The sequence below is a fragment of the Lethenteron reissneri genome, chromosome 33 (genome assembly GCF_015708825.2).
Source record: "Lethenteron reissneri isolate LAM-NWPU_2019-01 chromosome 33, ASM1570882v1, whole genome shotgun sequence".
NCBI classification, from domain to species: Eukaryota; Metazoa; Chordata; class Hyperoartia; order Petromyzontiformes; family Petromyzontidae; genus Lethenteron; species Lethenteron reissneri.
This window is the reverse complement of record NC_083811.1, coordinates 3,902,108-3,925,636: the sequence shown is the minus strand read 5'-3', so window position 1 is coordinate 3,925,636 and position 23,529 is coordinate 3,902,108. Positions and strand designations below refer to the sequence as shown.

The 23,529-nt window shown below is 53.2% G+C and overlaps 1 protein-coding gene across 1 annotated transcript in view; it reads right to left on the bottom strand.

Annotated features, from left to right (window-relative positions):
* The window catches only part of LOC133350219 (F-box/WD repeat-containing protein 7-like), a 109,728-nt gene that overhangs the window by 24,594 nt on the left and 61,605 nt on the right, over nt 1–23,529 (bottom strand). The window contains exon 14 of the mRNA XM_061564325.1: nt 9,584–9,891. Within this exon, the coding sequence (XP_061420309.1) occupies nt 9,584–9,891 (308 nt within the window). The remainder of the gene's footprint in view (nt 1–9,583; nt 9,892–23,529) is intronic.

The following is a 23,529-nucleotide window of genomic DNA, read 5'->3' as shown; positions in this document are numbered from 1 at the left end:
ACAGACACACACACACAGACACACACACGCATACAGACACACACACAGACACACACACACGCACACAGACACACACACAGACACACACACACAGACACCTTCACCACCCGCAGCCACTACTCTCCTCTCGCCGTCTCTCTCTCTCTCACTCTCCGCCTGTGTTCCTTCCTCTCTCTCCCGGTTTCTCAGCTGGCTCTCTGTGCCTCCGTGTCTCCCCGCGTTCCTATTTCGCTGTCTCTCTCTCTGTTCCTCGCTCCATTACTTCATCCGTTCCTCCGTCGTGTCTCCGCTGCTTCCTCTGTGTGTGTCTCTCTCTCTCTCTGTTGCTTCCCCTTCCTCTGTGCCTCTGTCTATTATCCTTCCCCCGCGTCTCTGTTCCTTCCTCCAGTCCAAATACAAATTCTGATTGTGTGTTCGTCTCTTTCCGTCTCACTGTGTCTCTGTGTGTGTGTGTGTCTCTCTGTTCTTCTCTGTCGCCGTTCCTTCCTCTCTTCCTCTCCGTGTCTCTCCCAGACTTCACTCGGCCTCTTTTTTGTTTGATTGAAAATTAAATTGGACGCACGCCGCGGCACTACCCGGACCGACAAAAATTGTTGAAAGCGTCAAGAGATACGCGGAGTTCTGAGTCACAGAGGGGGAGAGCGAGAGAGCGAGACAGACAGAGGCATCGTATGGAGTTTAGGGTTCATAAAAGAAAGATACACGGGGGAAACTTTTTTTTATTTAAATAACACTCAAACGTTAATGGGGAGCGGTAGTGCACTGCGCTACGAACCCGGTCGCCCGAGTTCGATTCCCGCTCGCGGCTAACACCAATGTCAATTATCTAAACCGGTCCTGGGCCTCCCCTAGGTCGACTCAGCCTCAAATGAGTACCCGGTGCGGTGTGTGGCAAACATCGCACCACTGGGGAGACAACGGCGGCCGGGCGTGGTGCTGTCCAGCCACCCCCTCGTGTGCCGTGCCGGCCTTCATAGGAGCCGCAACTAACAGCACTTGCCCCCAACCGTCTGTTAAGGCTACACGGGGGATCTTTGTCTTTGCGATTGTTCGGAGGGTGCGACCGGGGGGGAGGTGGGGGGGTGGGCTAAAGTGGCGGGTGAGCGGCACGCGCCCCCATACATCACCCGCTGTTATTCCGTCTCATTCCAGAGAGGAGGGAGAGAATTCGCGCTGCGATGCCTCCGACACGGCTGCCCGTGCCGGTGATCCATCTTGTTGCTCCAGTTACGCGGGGGCCCAGGTGCCCCCCCCCCCCCCCCCGTGCCTTAATTTATTGCATATATATATACTCCGTGGCACGCTCGCGCGTGCACAGCTTCATACGACTATCCCGAAATGTTACCACCATCGTAAATAGTTGTAATGTAGACCGGGATTTTTTTGTTATATATATTTGTGTGTGTGTGTGTGGATTTTCTCCGCTGCTGCTGCTGCTGCATCGGTGGAGGATTACATCAAAAGTGCTCGCGAAGAGCAACGTGTAACGAAAGAGTAACGTTCACAATAACGATGATGGTACCTCTTATTTGCCCAGAAATAATAACGTCCTTTATGTTTTGCACAGCCCCTTTCGTCAATCCCCACTGCTGGATGAAGGCCTCCCCGCATCGTGCACGATCGTGGGGCGCTGTTTGACCATACTTCGCCTCGCCGGTCAGTACGGCTCGGTGAGGACAGGTTCAATTCTCAACTCGCCACCGATGTTAGCCGTGGCCGGGAATCGAACCGAGGTTTCGCCGAGTTCACAGCGCAGCGAGTCGCTCACACACTGAGCTCGCGGCTTCACCGCAGTACGACGCCCCTCCGGTATTGTTCTGTTGACACAACGGAGGCACGAGAGAGAGAGACTTCTTTTCGGGACGGGGGTTGCTGCTCCATTGGGATCTGCGGATTCCGTGTCGGAGAGCAACACCGCAGCACTCGGGAGACAAGCTCCACGGCGCGAGCGCGAGGAAGGAACCACACCGACGGAGTGGAACTGACCGGATGCCGTGGTTTTCAAATTAGATTGCCCCCGAAATAAAATGTGATGAACGTGGCGAAACGACGTGGCTAAATTCTTAAATGTCGATTTATGATTTTTTTTTTTTACTAAATTACTAATCCACTGCATTGGTCACAAGTAAGATGGAGCAATTCGGTCCCCTTGCCGATTCGATATCTGGAATCCAGGAAAATGTGTTCATTCATAAAATCTATCATTTTTGCTGTGGATTGTAACCGCCTCTGCAGTTGCTGCAGAGATGACACGCATGCCTCCGATACATATGCAACATATTAACTCGTATCTATTGTCTAGCGCGTGACTCAAGAAGGTCCGTTGCCCAAAACGTCGCCTATTGCCGGCTATCGACTAACGTGTTGAGTTTTGGTTGTTGGCTGCGCTTGTGCACCGCTACCGACACAGCGGCAGCCGCAGCATCGCCAAACAATTCCCCGTTATCACGATCGATTTACAGACTTCATCGTGATTCGACGGTGGCAAGGAGATGTTATCTCCCTCGCTCGGTACGCAGGAGGTTGTGGGTTCGATCCCCGACCCTGACGACGCCCGTTGTATATATGCGTGTTCTCTCTCCCCTCTCTCTCTCTCCCCGCGGTGGGCGCGTACATCGTACTTTGGGGCCACCGGTTTTGCCCTCCGAATTTATATTCAACACGCTTTGAGATGATTTGGCTACTGCTGCTGCTGCAGCTACTACAATTCCCGCATGTGATGTCGGCCACTTTGATGAGATATCATGTGTGGTCAGGTCGCCCCCTGTAAAAAAGAAAAGAGCTCATTGCTCAGCGGGCTTTGTCTTGTAAATAAAATTGTTTAGTTTCGTTTGATCTCCACAACGTGATGGATGCATCATTCCACACAAGCCGAGCCCTGAGCGCTTCACTGTAGCTTTGTCCACTGGTCATTTTCTCTCGCATTACCCCGGGGCTCCCTTGCAAAAAGAGATTGCTGCTGCAACTGCTGATGCTGCATAGGTCAATCTATGGCGTGCACCGACTGGACTTGCAGTCGCATGCCAGACACCACGTGAGATCCATGCGTCCAAGCTGCATCGGACTGTACGAGTGGGTAATTTGCCCCGTTTAAAACAGAGCTTTGACCGAGATGCACGCAATCGCACGGAGCATAAACCACCGTCACGCGAACTCCAGGTCGTCATGCTCGCAGCAGCGGCAGGTTCTGGCTCGGCCGTCGAAACCAAGACGGAGGTCACCGCATCGCGCGGCGCTTTCAGGTGCGCTTCTGCGGCAGTCTGGAACGCTCTTCCATCCGATATTAGGAAGCCACTAGAGCTATGCACTTTGTAAATCGTATACATTGACAAACTTACGTCTTTAAAACTGCTTTGTGTGTTTAGTTTGTTGTCCTTCCCCTGTAGCACGATTGGCTACGTAAGGTGCGAAAGAAGTTCCACATACATACAATACAAACTCACAGGCGTTTTGTCAAACACCCACACTTTGCCCCACTATATGCCGCCTGCCCATCGACTAACTTGTGGCCTGCCCCATTTATGCCACCGGGTAGACAGATGCGTCAGGATTTAAGAAACCTGCACCACACTTTCGACTTAAACTAAAATAGAGGTCGTTTTCAAAAGCGACCTGGCCACAAATGATAGCTCAACGAAGCGGCTCATCACGTGGAAATTTATAGCAGCCAAATACTCTAAATGCATGTCTCTAAACGTATGTAGAACTTTCGAACCGTACGTAGCCAACCGTGCTAATCGGAGGTGTAGATGGAAAAACCGGAGGACCCGGAGAAAAATCCACGCGACCGCGGGGAGAGAGAGACATACAAACTCCAAATATACAGGCGTCGGGGTCGGGATCGAACCCACGACCTCCTGCATACCAGGCGAGGTAGTTAACATCTCACCACTGGAATAACATGCAAACTCCAAATATACAGGCGTCGGGGTTTGGGATCGAACCCACGACCTCCTGCATACCAGGCGAGGTAGTTAACATCTCACCACTGGAATAACATGCAAACTCCAAATATACAGGCGTCGGGGTTTGGGATCGAACCCACGACCTCCTGTATACCAGGCGAGGTACTTAACATCTCGCCTCTTGGGTTCACTCCGTCGCTCCGTCTCATCCGACCGCTATCGTTCCTTCCACCCCGCCACGCGCTCTGCCCAAAGCCCCCTCTCTGATTTTCTCCGAGCAGCCCAACGCGGCGCTGCCTACGACCCGCGCCGGTTCTCCGATCCCACGTGTCCCCCCCCCCCCCCTCCTCTCCCTTCGTCCCTCCGTTGTAACAATTCTGCTCCAACAACAACTCGGACCGGCGAACCGGCGACCTCTGGGTTTGCAGGTCCAGTGCACTGCTGACCGCTTCACCGAGACAGCATACAATTAGCCCCCCTGCCTAATCTCTCTTGTCCAGGGATCCCGTCCGCGCCGGCACCCTGCAGCCGGCTGGGGTCCCGCGCGCACACGTGAACTTCGATTGTCTCGGCTTAACCTCTGAACCCGCGCGGCAGTCGTGCCGAGTACATACACGGAGGCGAGAAGGCGTGGAAACGTAATTACGGTTTGAGTGGAATGAAAAATGATTACGGGAACCGAAAGTGATACGCAATTGAAATATAAAATGTAAAGCTAATTGACACGGAAGTCAAATAATCGTTAAACGCGCTGGCAGAGGAAGACTCAAAGAGACAGCCGGGACAGGCCCTGGCAGCGTTAAGAGCGCCACTGGTTTAATCGAATGTGCTCTTGGAAGACGTCTCAACGCCATCGAGCTGTGTTTCGTATTCAGGGGGCTTTGTTTCGGCGGGAGGGGGTTGGAGGTTGTCCCTTTGCAGTAGGAGATTGATTTTTTTTCTCTTTTCCTTTCCCCCTCTTTCCTGATTGGCATGGTAATTTATCTTTGTTGCAACTTTCCCGCGCCGCATTCACGAGTTTCCTTCGTCACTGGTGTTGGCCACGCGCGCGAAATCGCCAAGCCCCCGTGGCCCGTAGCCGCCGATGCCCTCTCGCCGCAAGCTCATCGCCAACGCCTCTCCCCGCCGCTTTGCCAGACCCCGCAGCCGCTGCACAGTCACACAGACATGCGAGGGACCTCCAAGATCAGCCCCGAACACTCTGCGCTAAACATATCGTTGTTTCTAGATTTGAAGCTTTCGTGACTGCAAGGATTTATATTCTTAGGGTTTTTCGGTAAAGTCACGTAGGTAAAAAATAAAAATTAATAAAAGTAAAATAAAAATAAAAATCACGACGTTTTGGAGGCAACACAAGCTTCCGTCTTCAGGTGGAATTGTCACAGCACGATAGCTGTATGAAGTGAGGACTCACTTATTTTTATTTTACTTTTATTAATTGTAATTTTTTTACCTACGTGACTTTACCGAAAAAACCTAAGAATACATATCGTTGTTGGTGTTGTTGGTTTTTAACGAAACATTTTTTTGTTAAATTCTCGTTTGCCCCTTTTTCCCCCCATAACGCCTGGTTATTTCGTGAGATTTTTTGGGAATCCGTTCGGAAATCTCACCGAGCAGCGCGGCCACCGCGTGTCCGAGAGGGGTGGCGAACTTCTTCTTGAAAACCCTCTGGGTGGCGTTTATATCTGCTACGCTACAAGCGGAGGGGGGGGCGGGGGGAGGAACGGGGGGCACGCGCTCGCTTGCTTGCTCTTTCCCTACCCGCTCTGCCGTAAGATTCATGACGGACGGACCGTTGTTTTTTTTTGGTTTCTACCCTTTTCCTTTTTTGCAGATTTCAGAGCTGGAATTTAGCCACCTCAAGTTCGAAGCCAAATGAGACGTGATGGAGCTGGTGGGTGGGTGGCGGGGTGGCGGGGGGCTTACTGATCGTTTGGCTGTTTCGTTCTCGCCGCTGCTCGTCCACTCTGCCGTGCACAAGAGTTATTGGTATTCTTGGGTCTTTCGGTAAAGTCACGGAGAAAGGTTCAAAGTAAATAATAATAAAAAATAGCAGAAAACTACGAAGTTTAGATCGCAACTTTACCGAAACACCCAAGAATATGAATTCCTGCAGTCACGAAAGCTTTAGGTCAACATTTCATAGCTATTGATTTCCTACAAAGCGGTCCTCATTGTATCGACCATGGAGGGATAATGATGATGGTTATGGGCTAAAGTAAACCCCCCCGACGGCCAGGATTAAAAACTCACATCCTACCAACCGCGAGCCGCTCACTCTACCACTGAGCCCCCGTTTGTAAATCCATTACATACAACATCTATGTTTTTTTTTTTAAATCGACTCTAAATGCGTGTATCACCTTCTTCATGAACCGACATTGATTCTTGGAATCGGTGCATCGTAACACCCGATTGTCTTGGCTGACGCTCGTAAGCGGGTCGTGAGCGGAAATTCCACATTCCTATGGCTGTCTCAGTCACTCACAGAACGATCTGAGATAAAGGAATTGGCAGTGCACTTTTTTGTTTTACCATCACCTTCATCATGCCGGACGGCCCAGCAAGAATATAATTTTCTTCTTTTCCCCTCTCTCGGTGATAATGTTCGGTAATAGTGGCTCGTAACACTTATCAAACTAATTGAAGCAATTAATGGATTCATTACCTCCAAAGGTCTTAACTCGTCAGTCTTCAGACTGTGACCGTCTGTCCCTGCCGCACAATGCACACGCACACAATGACAAAGATCCCCCATATCGCCTGAATAGGCTGTTGGGGCAAGTGCTGTTAGCAAGTAGCACCTATGACAGCGGACACGGAACACGAGGGGGTGGATGGCCGGCACCACGCCCGGCCGCCTTTGTCTCCCCAGTGGCGATATTTACATGTCACACTCGTTTGAGGCCCAGGACCGGTTCAAGTAATCGTCACTGGTGTTGGCCACGAGCGGGAATCGAACTCGTGTCGCCAGGTATGAAGTGCGGTGCGCTGACTCTTACACTTCCGCTCCCCACATCACTCACACCGACACAAAGACAAAAATCCCCCGTGTAGCCTTAGCAGACCGTAGGGGCAAGTGCTGTCAGCGAGCGCCTATGAAGGCCGGCACGGAACACGAGGGGGTGGGTGGCCAGCACCACGCCCGGCCGCCTTTGTCTCCCGAGTGGGGATGTTCACCCATCGCACTCATTTGAGGCTGAGTCAACCTAGGGGAGGAGGCCCAGGACCAGTTCAGATAATCGTTACTGGTGTTGACCCTGAGCAGGAATCGATATTTGGGTCACCAGGTTTCGTAGCCCAGCGCGCTAACATCGCTCACACCCACACACAAAAAGACAAAGATCCCCTGTATAGCCTTATCAGACTGTAGGGACAAGTGCTGTTAGCGAGCAACTATAAAGGCCGGCACGGCACACGAGGGGGTGGGTGGCCAGCACCACGCCCAGCCGCCTTTGTCTCCCCAGTGGCGATGTTTTCACATCACACCGGGTACTTATTTGAGGCTGAGTCGACCTAGCGGAGGCCCAGGTACCGGTTCAGATAATCGTCACCGGTGTTGGCCGTGAGCGGGAATCGAACCCGGGTCGCCAGGTTCGTAGCGCAGCGCGCTAACCGCTACACCACCGCTCCCCACCGACACACACACACACACTCAGACACACACTCGCTCACACACTCGCTCAGACACACCCGCACGCAAGCACGCACGCACGTCGCACCCCAATCTACAGCCGCTTATTTTTGTCAGAAGGTAAATTGCTCCGAGTGCAAAAGGTGTGGCTGTGCATTCACGAGATTGGTGAGCGTTTAATGTGTTTTGACGGAGCCTCGCTATGTCGCGGAGAAGATGACAATGTTCCACGCGAACCCTTCCACCGAGACACGGCGGGTTTTCGGCGCACGGTGGGATTTTACGAACGGCGATGGGGCACAGGTGACTGATTATATTGCAATCCTTATTGTATTTTGAAAAACTAAGTAATGTTTTATTTTATATATATCAGTGTCATCAGCAAACTGCAAAGGCAAGCCTCGGTAATGCGACTGTGGCCGTGCAATCCAAACCATGGAGTCTGAGCTCCTTCAAGGGAGGAGGCGCATTAAAGCCACGAGAGTTTTCTCTCCTGAAGCCCTCTCGTCGCAGCCAGCAGACCTCGACATTGGCACTTAGCTCCTGAACACACTGCCATCATGAGCAAGCATAGAATATGAATGGATTACAATGCGATACATAAATCACATTTTTCACATGCAATACAATTGCAATTTGGATATAGTTGTCGAATTGGGACCGCTTCATTTCAAGACAGAGGAAATATTCATTTGTATATTGAGGAGAGAGGCAATCAGTCATCGTGTCTCCATGTGAGTCTGTTTGAGTCCACGGGTCTCCTCCGTGCGAGCCTACACAACACAATTACAACGTGGATTTATGTAGCGTCCAAACGCGACTGAATCTCAAGACACCGTGCGGACACAGCGGGGATATTTATTTCACAGAGGGGGGCGGTCAGTCATAGGCCTCTGTGAGGCTATGGGTCTCTGTGCGAGTCTGTACTTTACAATACAAAATGGATTTATGTGCTGTTTAAATGGGCACTGCATCTCTCGACGCTGGACAGAAATCGAGAGGAAGAGAGAGAGAGTGGCGCTCAGTCGGCCACAGGCATTGCCGCGCTCATAACAACACAGAAAGTTCTCGCCACAAATGACCCACAGTACTTCGCTGATCTGGTCAAGGAGCATAAACCATCAGCAAGCGAACTCCGGAAAACATTCTCGCAGAAGCGGCTTTTGGTTAGCCGCCGTCGACCAAAGACGGCCACCGCATCGCTCGTTTTTAGATGCGCCTCTGCGGCCGTCTGGAACGTTCCTCGTTCCGATATTAGGAAGTGCACTTTAAATCATCTAGATTGAAAACTCGTTTCTTTAGAACTGCTTTTTGTGTTTAGTCCGTTGCCCTTATCCCCGCACGTCATATGAGCACAGTTGGTTACGTACGGTACGAAAGAAGTTCTACATGCATCGGAGATAAAGGCAAGGCCTTGAGTCGAAAGCACGGATGGGGAGGGGGGGCAGTTCCAAACTAAGGGGGCAGCAGAGGAGAATGAGTGACCTCCCACTGGTTAGAGTGCCCAGCGGGCAATCAGAAAGTCGCGAGTTCAAATCCCAGTCTGGGTTCTGACTCGACACATCATCCTTTCAGGGTCCACAAAACATCTACCACTTTGTGGAAATTCAACAGTGGCTGTCATACGGGTGGATCTGTCACCACCCTGCGGGCGTCACGGTGGCGAGATGTTGACAACCTCGCCTGGACTACAGGAGGTCGTGGGTTCGATCCCAACCCTGACGCCTGCTGGTCGCGTGGATTTTTCTCCGGGCCCTCCGGTTTTTACCTCCACATTTAGAGTCAACATCACGCGTTTAGATTATTTGGCTGCTCTAATTTTCCACAGGATGATGAGCCACTTGGTCGAGCTGTCATTCGTGATAGCTAGGTCGCCTTCTGAAAGAGAGCTGCTGTATCGCTCAGCGGGGTCAAATAATAAAACAATTGCTCGTAGTTTATTTTTTATTTTTAAACATGGAATTTCCAACGCTGCCCGAGGACCACAAACACTCTCGCATTCGAGCGGGAAGCCACCTTGACTTCATTCGGGGCGACTTACTGCTTGGTCGACGCGGCGGCGGTGGAGGACCACACGAGTCGGCGAGTGGGCAGGTGGTGCAGCCGGAGCGTCGCGCCGGCACCGCTCGCCAGCCACTCTCCGGCACAGCTCACGGCCGACACCGCCGCCCCCGCCGCCCGGGGCTGCCGGAGCGCCGGCGGTGCTGCCCGACGTGACGCGTCGCTGCCCGTTGCGCCGCCGTCCGGTGAGGCTCTGCCGGCGACGGTGGCGGCGGTGGCGCTGGTGGAGGCACCGGCATGAAACGTGTGCAGGCAATGCCCCGTGTCACTGCTCCACATGCGCACCGTCTGCCGGTGAGAAGCAACGGAAAGTTGTTTTTTTTGCCGTGGCCGCAACTCTGCTCATGTGCCAGTGATGATGATGATGAATCCTCCCCACGCACCGTCACGATCATCACCCTTCGTCTCTTGGAGCTCACGTCAAGCCACGCACGTGTCGAGCCATCGTGCGTGGAACACATTCGCCTGCTGGAGCAGCACCGGCGGCACTTATATGAGACAGCACGGCAAGTAGGTTTGGTGGCGAACCGTCTGAATGTCAGCATCTCCCCCCCCCCCTCCACACCCACGGGCCAAGTGGCGGTGGGGAGGTGAAAATGCCTTTTGTTAGTTTTGGGCGTCGCGTGTTGATCTCGTCAGGGAGCATAAACCATCACGCGAACTCCGGACATCCTCATCAGTGGCGGCTTTTGGCTAACCATCGAACTAAGATAGTCTTTCAGATGCACTTACGCTGCCGTCTGGAACGCTCTTCCTTCCGATATCAGGAAGCCACTGGAACGATGCACTTATAAATCTAGATGGAAAACGAATTTCCTTGGAACTGCCTGTTCGTGTTGTCGTCCTTCCACCGCACCTCCAATTAGCACGGTTGGCTACGTACGGTTCGAAAGAAGTTCAACGCACACGCGCATTGTGCAACGGTTGTTCCGACATTGCCTTGTATTCCTTTTAGGGCAGCGTTTGTTGTTTTCGTTTAATTGCGCCCGTCCACTGCGGTATCACAAAAGACACGTCCGCTTTCCCCACCACTTCTGCCATCCTGGCAAGCGCCAATCTGCTGTCTCGGCAGGTGACGCACCCCAATCTCCTTGAGATCTACCAACCCCCACCGGTTTTTTCCAATCCGCAGCACTTCGGCGGTGGCCGCTTCCACTCCACCCCCCCACCCCACCCCACACCCACCTCCCTCCCACTCACCGTGCCCAACCCCGTTATCTGTAAATAAAGAAACGCATCTGCTCGCCTTCAAAGATAATCCGGGGATGCGCAATTACCTTGCAGGCGGAGCAATTATTTGCGTCCTGCCGCTGCGACGCGGGACAATTTGGCTGTCGCCCCGGTGCACGTGGTGTCGCGCTGAAACGCTGAGCGCACTTTGCCTCGCATCGCGCGCTGATTTGTCAAAAACAAAAAAAACCTCGAGGGATGGCGACGGCACAAAAAAAAATCATTACGATTTACGATGATTGCGAAATATTACGTGAGATATCGGATGCGATTTACAAAGCCGGTCTGTTTATAAAACGACGAAAAATTCTGACTTTTTCCTTTTGTCCGTTTTGCTCAGTTCGACGAAGCCACCCATTATTTGCAACGGTTGAATTACTGGGCGCAATTATTCAACGCCCCTCTCACCGCCCGGGGCCCCACGCAGCGGTATCGTGATGACCTCGCCGCTGTCGGGCGATCGGCCCGGTCGCGTGCGGTGCAGCCAAAAGCGTTGGTAGCTACTCCCGCCGGCTCGGCGTGGAGGAGTGAATCGGCCACCAACAATACCCGCCCCAGGGAAAGTGGCCACCGGGGGGGGGTGGGAGGTTGGTTGTCTCTTTGAGCTTCTCATAGTGGGAATTCCTCCCACCGACTGCGCAATGAGCCAGGAATTGCAGGGCTGCTCCTTTATCCGTACCCGAAGCCACCCAAATGTAATTGCCATTTAAAAGAAAAACAAATAGCCGTAGCTTAGATTTGTTTCAAGGCACGTTGCTTTGCCGCGCGTTTAAAAAAAAAAATCTAAACACATCTTTTTACCGGTCGCATCTTTGTCGAAAGCGTTTGATGCCACCGTGCAAGTCGGCGGTCGAGGCATCGTGGTAATTATCGCTCGCGCTGCGTTGCGGCTATTCCTGCACTTCCACGCGACCGAAGAGAGGAACAAAGCACGCCTGCATCTCCCCCCTCAGCCCCCCGCTGCCCTGCCCACCCCTTTGTTAGTTTCCATTCCAGCAAGGCCAGCCCCAAATGTTTAGTCGCGTTGCATTGTTGCGCGAGATATCGGCTGTGCCCTTCGTGCCTAACCCAGCAACAGCGAAGCCAAGACAACAACAATAACAACAACAATAACAATGATGACAATAATGTTCCCGCGGCCCACAAGACGGTACAATGAGGCGCACGTGACGACAGAGCGTCAACACGCCCGTCAGTGGCATGGCCCTAAAGAGGAAAATAAATTACAGGTGAAGTTGTGGGCAATGCCCCTTTCTTCATAGCAGAGAGATCAAATGTCTGTGTCACTCGCCACCATCCGGTTTTTTTGTTTTCTGGTCGTCAAATTAATTTGAAATGACAGTCAATGACACCCTGACCGGCGAGATGTCCCCACTATGAAGAAGGGCCATTGCGCCGCCCATTATTTAAACCCACACATTTTCCTGCTGTCGGGCAGCGATATCGACGGATGTGTCGAGTGTTTTTGATCCGTCGTTGCGTGTGCCTGTGCACCGCTGCCCAAACGCATCGGAGTTTATCAGCACGGCTCAACGGGGTGGGGCAGCTCACAAACGGCAGGGGAAGTCACGACGCCCGTGACGGCTCGTACGCTCCCCGCGTGACCCGCACGGCAGCACGTGACAACGCTCCCAGCCCTGTCTCAGCGACAATGCCACAACGCATTTTCACCAGAATATATTTATTCTTCTTATTACGGTGACTCAATGGCGTTCCGTTGTCTCGGCCAGACAGGACGAGGATCTTGAGATTCCCAGAAATCAGCCGGGGGGGGGGGGGGGGGTGGTGAGGAGGTAGAGGCGGCCTCCCTCTCTAAGAGCGATGCGGCAAAGCGTCAGCGCGCTGCCACGAACCAACCGAGTCCGCGATGTGACGGGGGCCGTGGCCGACTCCCAGAGGCCACCCCAGCGGTGGCAGCAGCAGCGGCGGCTGCGACGGCGATTATAGCGTCTCAACCGCCTTGCGGGAATTATCAAAGTTTCCCCTGTCTGCCTGCCCGTTCGCTCGCCCGATACCGCTCACCCATTTGCTCGCCCGCTCGCTTTGCCGTTTGCTCGCCCGCTCGCTCGCTCAGCGCAGAAGTAGGACATCGTTGGCCGTGTGGGGGGTGGTGGAGGGTGGGGGTTAGTGGGGGAGGGATGAGGTCACGGCCAAATTAACCCTCCCAGCGGCACACGGCGACCCCCGGCAAGACGAGCAGAGCCGTCCGTGCAAACGAGCGGCGCTCCGCTCATTATCCCAGGACCGTGCCAAGATTTTTCACACATATATTTATTTTTTTACTTCCAAATAAATAAATAACGCTGATAACAAACGCGCCGAGGGAGATGCACGGCCGTGATGGAGCGTAAGATGCCCACCGCTGGCCGTTTGTTCTGCTTCAGCCGCGAGCGGCAGGGGCCCCCTGGTACGCGTGTGCCGGGCAAAGAGCTTCATAGCTCATCGGATTTCTCCAGGACAAATGAAGATTCTGATTCCACACTGGGTGGAAGTGCACGCGCACGCATATGGGTGCCCACGCGCGCTGCGCTACGAACCCGACGACCCGAGTTCGATTCCCGCTCACGGCCAACAAGCAGAGCCGTCCGTTGGGTATGGTGAATTGGCACGACTGCCCCGGGCCCCGTGCTTTGGGGGGAAGGGGGGTCTGCACTTCGATGTCACGGTGTTCAGTGTAATACATCTGGTTTAAAACTAAACGAGTTTTATTTTACCAGGTATGGCCCATTGAGCGACACATCTCTTTTTCAGAAGTGACCTGGCTATCAGAAATGGCAGCTGAACGAGGGGGCTCATCGCTTAGAAATTGATAGCAGCCAAATATTCTAAACGCGTGACGTTGATTCTAAACGTGGAGGGAAAAACCGGAGAACCCGGAGAAAAATCCACGCGACCACGGGGAGAGAAAACGTGCAAACTCCAAACATAGAGCAATCGTCAGGGCCAGCATCGATCCCACGACCTGCTGTATACCAGGCGAGGTAGCTAACATCTCGCCACTGCGGCGCGCTTAGTTTGACGGTGTCTGGGGGGTGGGGTAGGGGTGACACACAGTGCCAGGATTATCCTAGTAGCAAAAGTAGCTACATATGTAGTAGCTACGGGCCCCGCACTTTCAAGGGCCCCGCGCTAAATGCTTTCACGCTATCAATTCCGGTTCAGTGATTCTGCACTTGCTCTATTACTATAGTACTATACCGCCTTCAACTTTTACGAACGACTGGGTGTTTAAGGGTAGCGATTTGTCGCATTGTCTGGCTGTATAGCAAATGCTAAAATACAATAACTTTACTGTGCAAGTTGAAAATTTGTGTTTTAATATGTACGTGTTTATTTTTCATTTAGGGCTCTTTCCTAACATCATGCTACAAGGCCCCGCACGAGCTTAATCCGGCACTGGGACCACGTGGTGTGATTTGCCCCCCCCCCCCCTCTCTCCCCCTTCCCATGGCACTATTGAGAACCGCCGCCGTCATCATGCCGCGCAGCCGAGGTCCAAACTGATCACTCACACCAAGTGCCACTTCGTAGAGAGGGGAGGCGGGGCGGGGGAAGACATTAGATAGGGAGGGGGGGGTGGAAATGAGACCGGGGGGGGTGTGGGGGTGGGGCGCAAGAGGGGGGGGGGTCACGGCGTTGTGTGTGTGTGGGGGGGGGTTCTACATTTTTCATGCTCATTAATGTCCTCGCGGTAGCCGTGCCCGCGGCCTCCGTCCAGGCATTTTGCGTTAATGTGTCTCTCTTTAGAGGTCCCCCAATGCCGATAATTGATAGCTGGGAGCACGGCGGGTGACATAAATCCAGTTTCCATGGCCTCCCACGGGCAGCTCTTGCAACCCACCCACTCTCCTCCTCCCCAGTGGGCGCGGGCGGGTTACCGGAGGTGTGAACAAGGTGCATGCGCGTGTGTGTGTGTGTGTCTTGTATGCGAGTGTACGTGTGTATGTGTGTGTAGCGGTTAGCGCGCTGCGCTATGAACCCGGCGACCCGAGTTCGATTCCCGCTCACGGCCAACACCAGTGACGATTATCTGAACCGGTCCCGGGCCTCCCCTAGGTCGACTCAGCCTAAAATGAGTACCTAGTGCGATGTGTAAACATCGCCGCTAGGGAGACAAAGGCGGCCGGGCGTGGTGTTGGCCACCCACCCCCTCGTGTGCCGTGCTGGCCTTCATAGGTGCTCGCTAACAGCAATTGCCCCTACAGTCTGTTAAGGCTATACAAGGGATCTTTGTGTGTAGGAGCGACGCTCACAACAACGAGCGGAGCGCCGGGTGGCTAAAGCACAGCAAGTTGGTACAGTAGGGGGCACAGGTGGTGCATCAGCCAGTCATCTCGGTCATCTCGGTCAGTCGACCCATGGCACCCCTGGATCTGCCCCGTGACCTCCTGCCAGTGGGCGTTCGACACTTCACGTGGCCTCAAGGTGCACTTGGCCTGGCACAAGCGTCGTGGTGACGTCACCGCCACTTAGTGGCGTATGGCTGTTGTTGTTGTAGGTGCTGGCTAACAGCGCTTGCCCCTCGAGTCTGTTAAGGCTATCCGGGGTCTTTGTCTTTGTATGTGGGGAGCGGTCGTGCCCTCAGAACCCGGCGACCCAAGTTCGATTCCCGCCCACGGCCAACACGAGGGTGACGATTATCTGAACCGGTATTGCTCCTCCCCTAGGTCGACTCGGCCTCAAAACTAGCACCCAGTGTGGTGCTGGAAACCCACCCCGTCACGCGCCACGCCAGCCCTTAATAGGTGCTCGCTAACAAGAACTTGCCCCAACGTTCTGTTCAACCAGACGGAGCATGTTTGCGAGGGGGGGGGGGAGATGGCGAGGATTGGACAATGGCTCTGCCTGCTTAGGCCGTCCAACCGAAACAAAGGGTCATGGGTAAATCACTGCAACGATAACTTTCGGCATCGATCGGGCAGCGCTGTTTGGCCTTGCGACCCCCCCCCCCCCACCGCCCGTACCCCCACCCCACCATGAGCAGGTTTACCCCAGGGAGGGCAGCGATCGTTGGGAAGAAAGGGAGATCGGTAAAATAGGCTTGGCGACGCTTCGCAGTGGGAATGGATCCCACGGCCGGGGAGGGCAGAGGAGGAGGAAGGGGGGGGGCAGTGGCGGGGGGGGGGCAACGCCTAAGATTTTGTGTGGTGGCTCTGGAATAAAATCAACAGCCCAACAAATAATAACGAAAAAGTGAAATCAACGCGCGCTTAAAATGTTAACGAACGAGCGCCCGGTGTTTGTGTGGGGATGCGGCGGGAAAGGGGGCCGCTGCCGCTAAAGACGTTTCTAATTGAGCTGGCCAAGTGGGTCAAGGGTCAGAGATACAGAGTGGGTCAGGGGTCAGGGGTCAGAGAAAGCGAGCCGGCACCGCCGAGACCCTGCGTTTGAATCTGGGTTTCAGGCGCCCGTGATGAAACTGGCTTCTCAAATTGTGCGACTTTTGTGGCCTCGGGCCCGGACACCAACAGTGGCCTGGAACAAGTCGTCACGCTCACTTTCGACGTAATTTGGCTCGTTTCTGTCTCTTGCAGACGTTGAAAACCGCGTTCGCATGGCTTGCAATGGGCACGAGATGTGTCGTTTTATCGCAGGACCGTGACAAGAAGGCCGACGGCTTGGCTTGGAGGGGGGGTGGGGGGGGGGTGGGGGTTTCATCCAGCAGTGGATTGATCCTGATCATAGCCAAATGTTAACAGCGGAACCCTGAAATCTACTCAGAAAAGTCCCACCTGGGAGCCGACGTTATTTGCCAAACGATTGGGAGTCACGTGGGCAGATTTATTGCGCCGCTCCCTGCTATCCATGTCTGATCGTTACCTCGTTACGGCTCGACCTTTGACCCCCCCACCTGCCCGCCTCCCCTCGCCCATGCATGTCGGGGCACGGCTCGGCCCAACTCTCTGGCTCGCGATGCCGAGTTTGGCGATTGCTCCGATGCCTCGGAGGACGAGGACTGATGGGGGGGGGGGGGGCGGCAGGGGAGTGGGGTGGGGGTCTCGTGAAATGCGGTCGCCAGACGCCGGCGATCGCGAGCCGTAATTATTGGAAGCGCGGGACATTAGACGTTAATTAGGGTAGAGCCAATGTTCATGCTCGCATAGCGGCAATTATTGAATTACGCACTCCCGGCAGACGGAACGAATTTCTGCAAGGCGCTGATCATTAACCGATGAAATGAACCAAAAGTTTAATTTGCATTTGAACGAATTTGTCTCTTCCCCCCCCTCCTCCCCCCTTGTGTGCATGCGATTATTATTATCTTTATTTTATTATTAGAGTGACTGGCATTGTCAGAATTCCGAATTAGATATCTGGATTTGAAATTATCTTCACCATCATTGTTATGGTCGAGTAGAATAATTATTACCGTACAATTGTTGAGATCCGCGATTTTTTCTTGTTTTTTTTTATTTACGATAAATCGACTGTTATGCGGTGCACAGATGTGAGCACTAAGAGAGCAAAGAAGGGCACGGAGCCAACCCATGCTATTCGCAGGTAAACATTCATGCTGAGATGGATGTTGGAAACGTCTCTCCTGAAAAGGAGGAACTGTGGGGAGGTTCGAGCCTTAGCAGGAAGTTACTCGTCTTGCCGAGAAGCTAAGGGAGGCGAGGCTTTGCTGGTTTGGGCAGGCGTTGAGAAGAGACAACGACGATGCAATTAGAAGGGCTGTGGAGATTCGAGACCCACAGACACACACAGAGACCCACAGTCTCGCACAGAGACCCACAGACTCGCACAGAGACCCACAGACTCGCACAGAGACCCACAGACTCGCAAAGAGACTCACAGACTCACACAGAGACCCACAGACTCGCACAGAGACCCGCAGACTCGCACAAAGACCCACAGACTCGCAGAGAAACCCACAGACTCGCACAGAGACGAGACTCACAGACTCGCACAGGGACCCACAGACTCGCACAGAGACTCACAGACTCGCACAGAGACCCACATACACGCACAGAGACCCACAGACTCACACAGAGACCCGCAGACTCGCACAGAGACCCGCAGACTCGCACAGAGACCCACATACTCGCACGGAGGCTCATAGACTCGCACAGAGACCCACAAACTCGCACAGAGACCCACAGACTCGCACAGGGACCCACAGACTCGCACAGAGACTCACAGACTCGCACAGAGACCCACAGACTCGCACAGGGACCCACAGACTCGCACAGAGACCCACAGACATACACAGAGACCCACAGACTCGCACAGAGACCCACAGACTCACACAGAGACCCACAGACTCGCACAGAGACCCACAGACATACACAGAGACCCACAGACTCGCACAGAAACTCACAGACTCACACAGAGACCCACAGACTCGCACAGAGACCCACAGACACACACAGAGACCCACAGACTCGCACAGAGACCTGCAGACTTGCACAGAGACCCACAGACATACACAGAGACCCACAGACTCGCACAGAGACCGACAGGTTCGGTGGATCGAGATGTGAGGAGCGTGCACGTGAAGAGAGTGGAGGCGCGGAATGAAAGCTCACGGCGAAAAAAAGTGTGCAGCCGACCCAACGCAATAGCGGGACTCTCTGGCATTGAGAAAGAAGCGGTAGACTTATTATAAGCGCTGTATATTATCGCTGTTGCTATTAGTAGCGTTGCTTCTGTCAGTATTGCCCTTTATAGAGGTCACGCAACCAGTTTACAAGTCCTGGGGGGGGGGGTGGGGTGGCGGGGGGTCAAACTGATTCTGCAGGGGGTGCTGAGAGGCACGGTAGGGGGCCGGCCGAGGGGGGTGGGGGTGGGGGGGCGAGTGCTATTATATTTAATCTTTAAAAAGAAAGCAAAGCAATCTCCTGCGTGGAGGAGTTGTAGCCGAGGGGAAGGCCACAGGGCAAGCTTCCTTTGACGCGCGGACGACGCTGCCCACGGCTCGCAATGCTGCGCTCTGCGAAGTCGCCCCTCGGCTTCGGTGCCTCTCCCACGCTGCTGAGCGACGCTCGGAGGCTTCAGGTGTTTTAGTGGGGAGCTCAAAGTATCTTGGTCACCCTCCTAAGCTGTGGGGAGGGGCAGGGGGGCGGGGCGGGCACGTGACACTTCCCCCACGACCTCCCCTGTCGTGTCAACTGTGCTCCTTCATTCAGCGAGGTGACAAGTCGTTAAAGAGCATCAGGTGTGCAATTGTTGTTATTGTGACGTCCGCCAAACGGAGGGGACGGATGGTCACAACGCGACGGCTTGAGGGTTCTTTTTTTTTTTACGATCAGTGGAAACAAGAAGATGCTCGGTGTAGTCGGCACTTTGCTTCGTTCATAATTTCGTTAAAAAAAATTTACTTTGCTTTATGTAAACCCCCACCTCTCGCTCACTCTCTCGCTCACTCTCTCGGTCACTCTCTCGCTCACTCTCTCGCTCACTCTTTCGGTCACTCTCTAGCTCACTCTTTCATCCGAAAGTGGATAGATCATGCCTACTGCCGCCGCCACAGCTGATGATGATGATAGCAATTCATATTGTCAGTATCGGTAGTGGAGGTCTTAACGTGTAGCGTGCGGCCCAGAGAAGCGGTCGGCAACCCGGAGAAGGGACATGCGCCGCTCTTTAAGGACCGCTTGTTTATTAAGGACCACCACCGACTCGTGCTCACATCCACTGCGGCTCTTGAGATATTGAACAAAAATTTAACGAGTTCCAAAACAAATGTCTCTTCTTGTTATATTGCTTGCCAACCTCTGGTGCTCTCTTTGTGTCTCTCTCACTGTGTTTACAAACGGCTGAACCGCTACCAAAATATATGCCTGTGCAGAGTCGCGAGCGTTGGTGTCACTTATAATGCCGCGTAGCTTTGCATTTATAAAGCGTCCGTGTGCAGCGGCGCCCCGCACAAATCGCGAATATATTCGGAAGTTCAACACACATACATCGTCCTGCGAGAGACGAGACAAAACAACAGACACAAGTGGCAAAATTTCCCTTTCCTCTGCTGCCACCCTCCCCCCCTCTCCTCGGCTTCATTTTCCACGCAATTGATTCCGGCGCAGAATATCTTTTAAGAATCCGCATCGGGACATTTTTTTTTTATTTGTGAAATGAAATGAGTTTGAGCTCATTAGTGGCGGCGGCGCTTGGAGACAGCTCTGTGTACTTGCGTGTCTCAACCATCACCTCTACCGTCTCCTGTCTCCTCTCTCTCTCTCTCATCTCCCCTCTCTCATCTCCTCTCCCATCTCCCATCCCCCATATCCACTCTCACGTTTCCCCTCTCCCCTCTCCCGTCTCCGTTTCGCGTGCAGCGAGTGAAACCACGAGCGTCTCCCGTAAATAAGCCACGCACTCCGAAGCTGAAGATAATTGCGTTTCAAAGTGACGTTGGCGCGTCAGTGTTAAGAGGTTCGTTTTGAATTGGTGATTGGAACGCGTCCCTCCGTGTTCACTTACCCCCTCCCCCCCAGGCCTCCCCCTTTCGCTGCTTGCAGAGAATCGAGAGCCGCCGACGGAGCGGACTGCCCCGGAATCCGTTGGCTGATATCACATGGCCTTCGCGCAAGCTAAGCGAGTTCGAGCCTGGCTATCCCTCGGATGAGGAGACTGCCTGGGAATCGCAGATATTTGCAGGCTTCGGCCCTCCGCGAGGTTGTCACGGGAGATGGCGGTACAGCGGTAGATTGTTGAATCCACCTGTGCGGAGCTTCCCTTCCCGAGAGCGATTCATAAATGTTAGCCCGTGACGTCGCCTAATTTGCGGAACCGGCCCTGTTCAGATGTTTGTTTTGACGGATGTCTGCTCCGTGTAATATCACCGCACGCGTTGTGGCCACGGGCGTGCCACGCGGCATACAAATGATGCTACTCGCCTGCCTGCCTGCGTGGCCGCCCGGGGTGGGTGTTTTTTTCGGTTTGTTTTTTGTTGCAGCAGCAGCAATGCAACGGCAGCTGCGGGCGGATTCGTCGGCGGGCCGTTGGTTGCCCGAGCCCGTCGACCGGACGGCCGTGCGTGAAGACGCGACGCGCACGCGGGCACGCGGTTATCGCGCTAGCGCTTTACTCACCGCTTGCGAAACCGACTTCGATTAGGCGGCCACGGCCAACATCGGTGGGAGATTCGTCCGAAAACCGGTACCGGCCCTCCCTTTAGGTCGGCTCAGCCATAAATGGGCACCCGGGCGTGGTGCCGGCAACAACACTGCCACCGCCCGCCCCCACCTCCCGTGTGCCGTGCTGGACTTAATAGGTGCTCGCCAATGGCTCTATCGCTAACGGTCCGTCGAAGGCTACGCCCGGGAGCTCTTTGTCTCTCTCTCTCTCTTTGTGTGTGCGTGGCGCTGCGTGTAATCGCGACGCTACGTGAGCAGGCATCGTTATTGTTGTCCATCGTTGAGAAATGAATACGAATCAAATTAAATCTCAGATTTGTTTGTGGCCAGCGGCTGCCGTATCGAAACACCCCAGCCCCCACCTCCCATCCGCAGCCCAGCGATTCCATGAATTGTCCCGATTTAATTTAAGATTTTTTTTTCGTTACCATTGCCACGAATGGTAACGCCTCCAGTGACCGCAGTGGGCACTCGAACTCCTTCTTTCTGTTGTCCAGATGCAAGAGGAATCCACGGCGTCGGCTGTAAACAAACCGTAGCCACGGCGCGTCAGGCGCGCAGCCGCAGGTTATCGAGCCTCGCAAATTCATTTTCTGACCCCGAAATATATCCGCGCACAAACATGCCCCTCGCGCTGATAAAACTGCCCAATTGACTCGCTGACTTATCGCCACGGCCGGGCTAAAGGGATTTCGGGGCGTATTTTAAGGATGTAATTTATATCTTTGGCAGGATCCTTTGATGCGGACAAGGGCCTCGATGAGTTTAAATGTGTGGGTTCTTCTAATCAGGGAGAAGTAATTGCTGCACTTTGAATTAAGTAATGGCTTTTGCAGAAAATAGTTAAATGTCACACCGATGTAGATTTCCATGTCTCTCTGATGAATAGCTTGCCGTGCTAATGTGGGTGTCAAATATTGATGTACATCCTTTTGTCACGACGCTGTTAAAAGGTCTGCCCCGCACCGAATCCAGTCAGGGCGCTAGTTTGACCATACTTCACCACGCTGGTCAGTGCGCAGGGGGTCGATGGGGGCGGTGCCGATGCTTGCCTTGGCCAGGAATCAAACTTGGGTCATCATATTTTTAGTTTAGCAGTGTGATAATAAATAAATATATAGTAGCCCAGAAATGTGTGTAACGCACGTGACGTCACTGCACATGCCACACCCCCCCCCCCCGTCATTAATAATAAAATAATCATGAGCGGAAAGATATTTTTTTTCGCAAAGTCGCTTCAAATATGACGACATTTCTTTAGAGAAAGTGACGTTCAAAAATAAATCTACGCAGCAAAGTGCTACATCCGTACGTGACGTCACTGAAAAAGAGCCCCCCCCCCCGTAATTACTATCGTAAGCAAGACATTTTTTTACGCAAATTCGCTTTAAATTTGACGTTTCTTTATTGCAAGATACTCAAATAAATAACTCAACGCAGACGTTTCTTTACGTAAATATTACAGCTTCCGTCCTAGGACGGGCAAAAGGCTAGTAGATAAATAAACTCCGCAGTTATGATACATGGCATACATAAGATGTAAAGCTATTATATACGAGAGCAGCACTTTAACAAGAGCAACAACAATGTTTGATATTGTATACACACACAGCACGATGACAACAACCGCTGTTCATCACCAAGTGGCGGCCACATCACCCCAGCGCTTGTGCCTTCAGGCCACGTGAGGTGTGGAATGCTCGCTGGCAAGAGGCCACGGGACACACCCAGGTGCCATGGGTTGACTGACCGGGATGATCGTCATCCCTACTGTTTTAATGAAATGTACCGTACTAGTAATGGAAGAACTCCCCGAAGCTTGAACGGGACCGTGGCCAATTACAGGCAACGTCAGTTGAGCGTGGACAATTCGACCCAAGCCGAAACATCACATATAAATAATAATGTTTTAAAATGTATGATTTTTTTCATTTGTTATGATAGAATATAGTATTGTCATCAGTATGACATAAGTATACCAAGTTTTCAGTCGATGCCACATCTGGAAGTGGGTTAAAATTGAGTTACAGGATTTGAGGATACAACAACAACGACAACAACAGCAACAGACAGAGTGAGTTAAATAAAAGCGTGTAATAAAGACAAAGATCCCCCCTATAGCCTCGACAGACGTTTGGAGCAACTGCTGTTATCGAGCACCTATGAAGGCCGGCACGCACACAATGGGAAGGTGTGGCGATGTTTTCGCACCGCACCGGGTACTCATTTGAGGCTGAGTCAACCTAGGGGAGGCTGAGTCAGTACAAAATATTCGCCACTGTTCTTGGTCATCAGCGGGAGTCGAACTCGGGCCGCCGGGTTCGCCATGCGGTGCGCTAACCGCGACACTACAGCTAAGCCACACACCACATAAACATACACACACGCATGAACACACACCACACGAACACACACACACATGCACGAACACACACACACCAACACACACGCACGAACACACAAACACCACACGAACACACACACACCAACACACACACACCAACACACACACACGAACACACACACCAACACACACGCACGAACACACAAACACACCAACACACACACACCAACACACACACACACCAACACACACCAACACACACACCAACACACA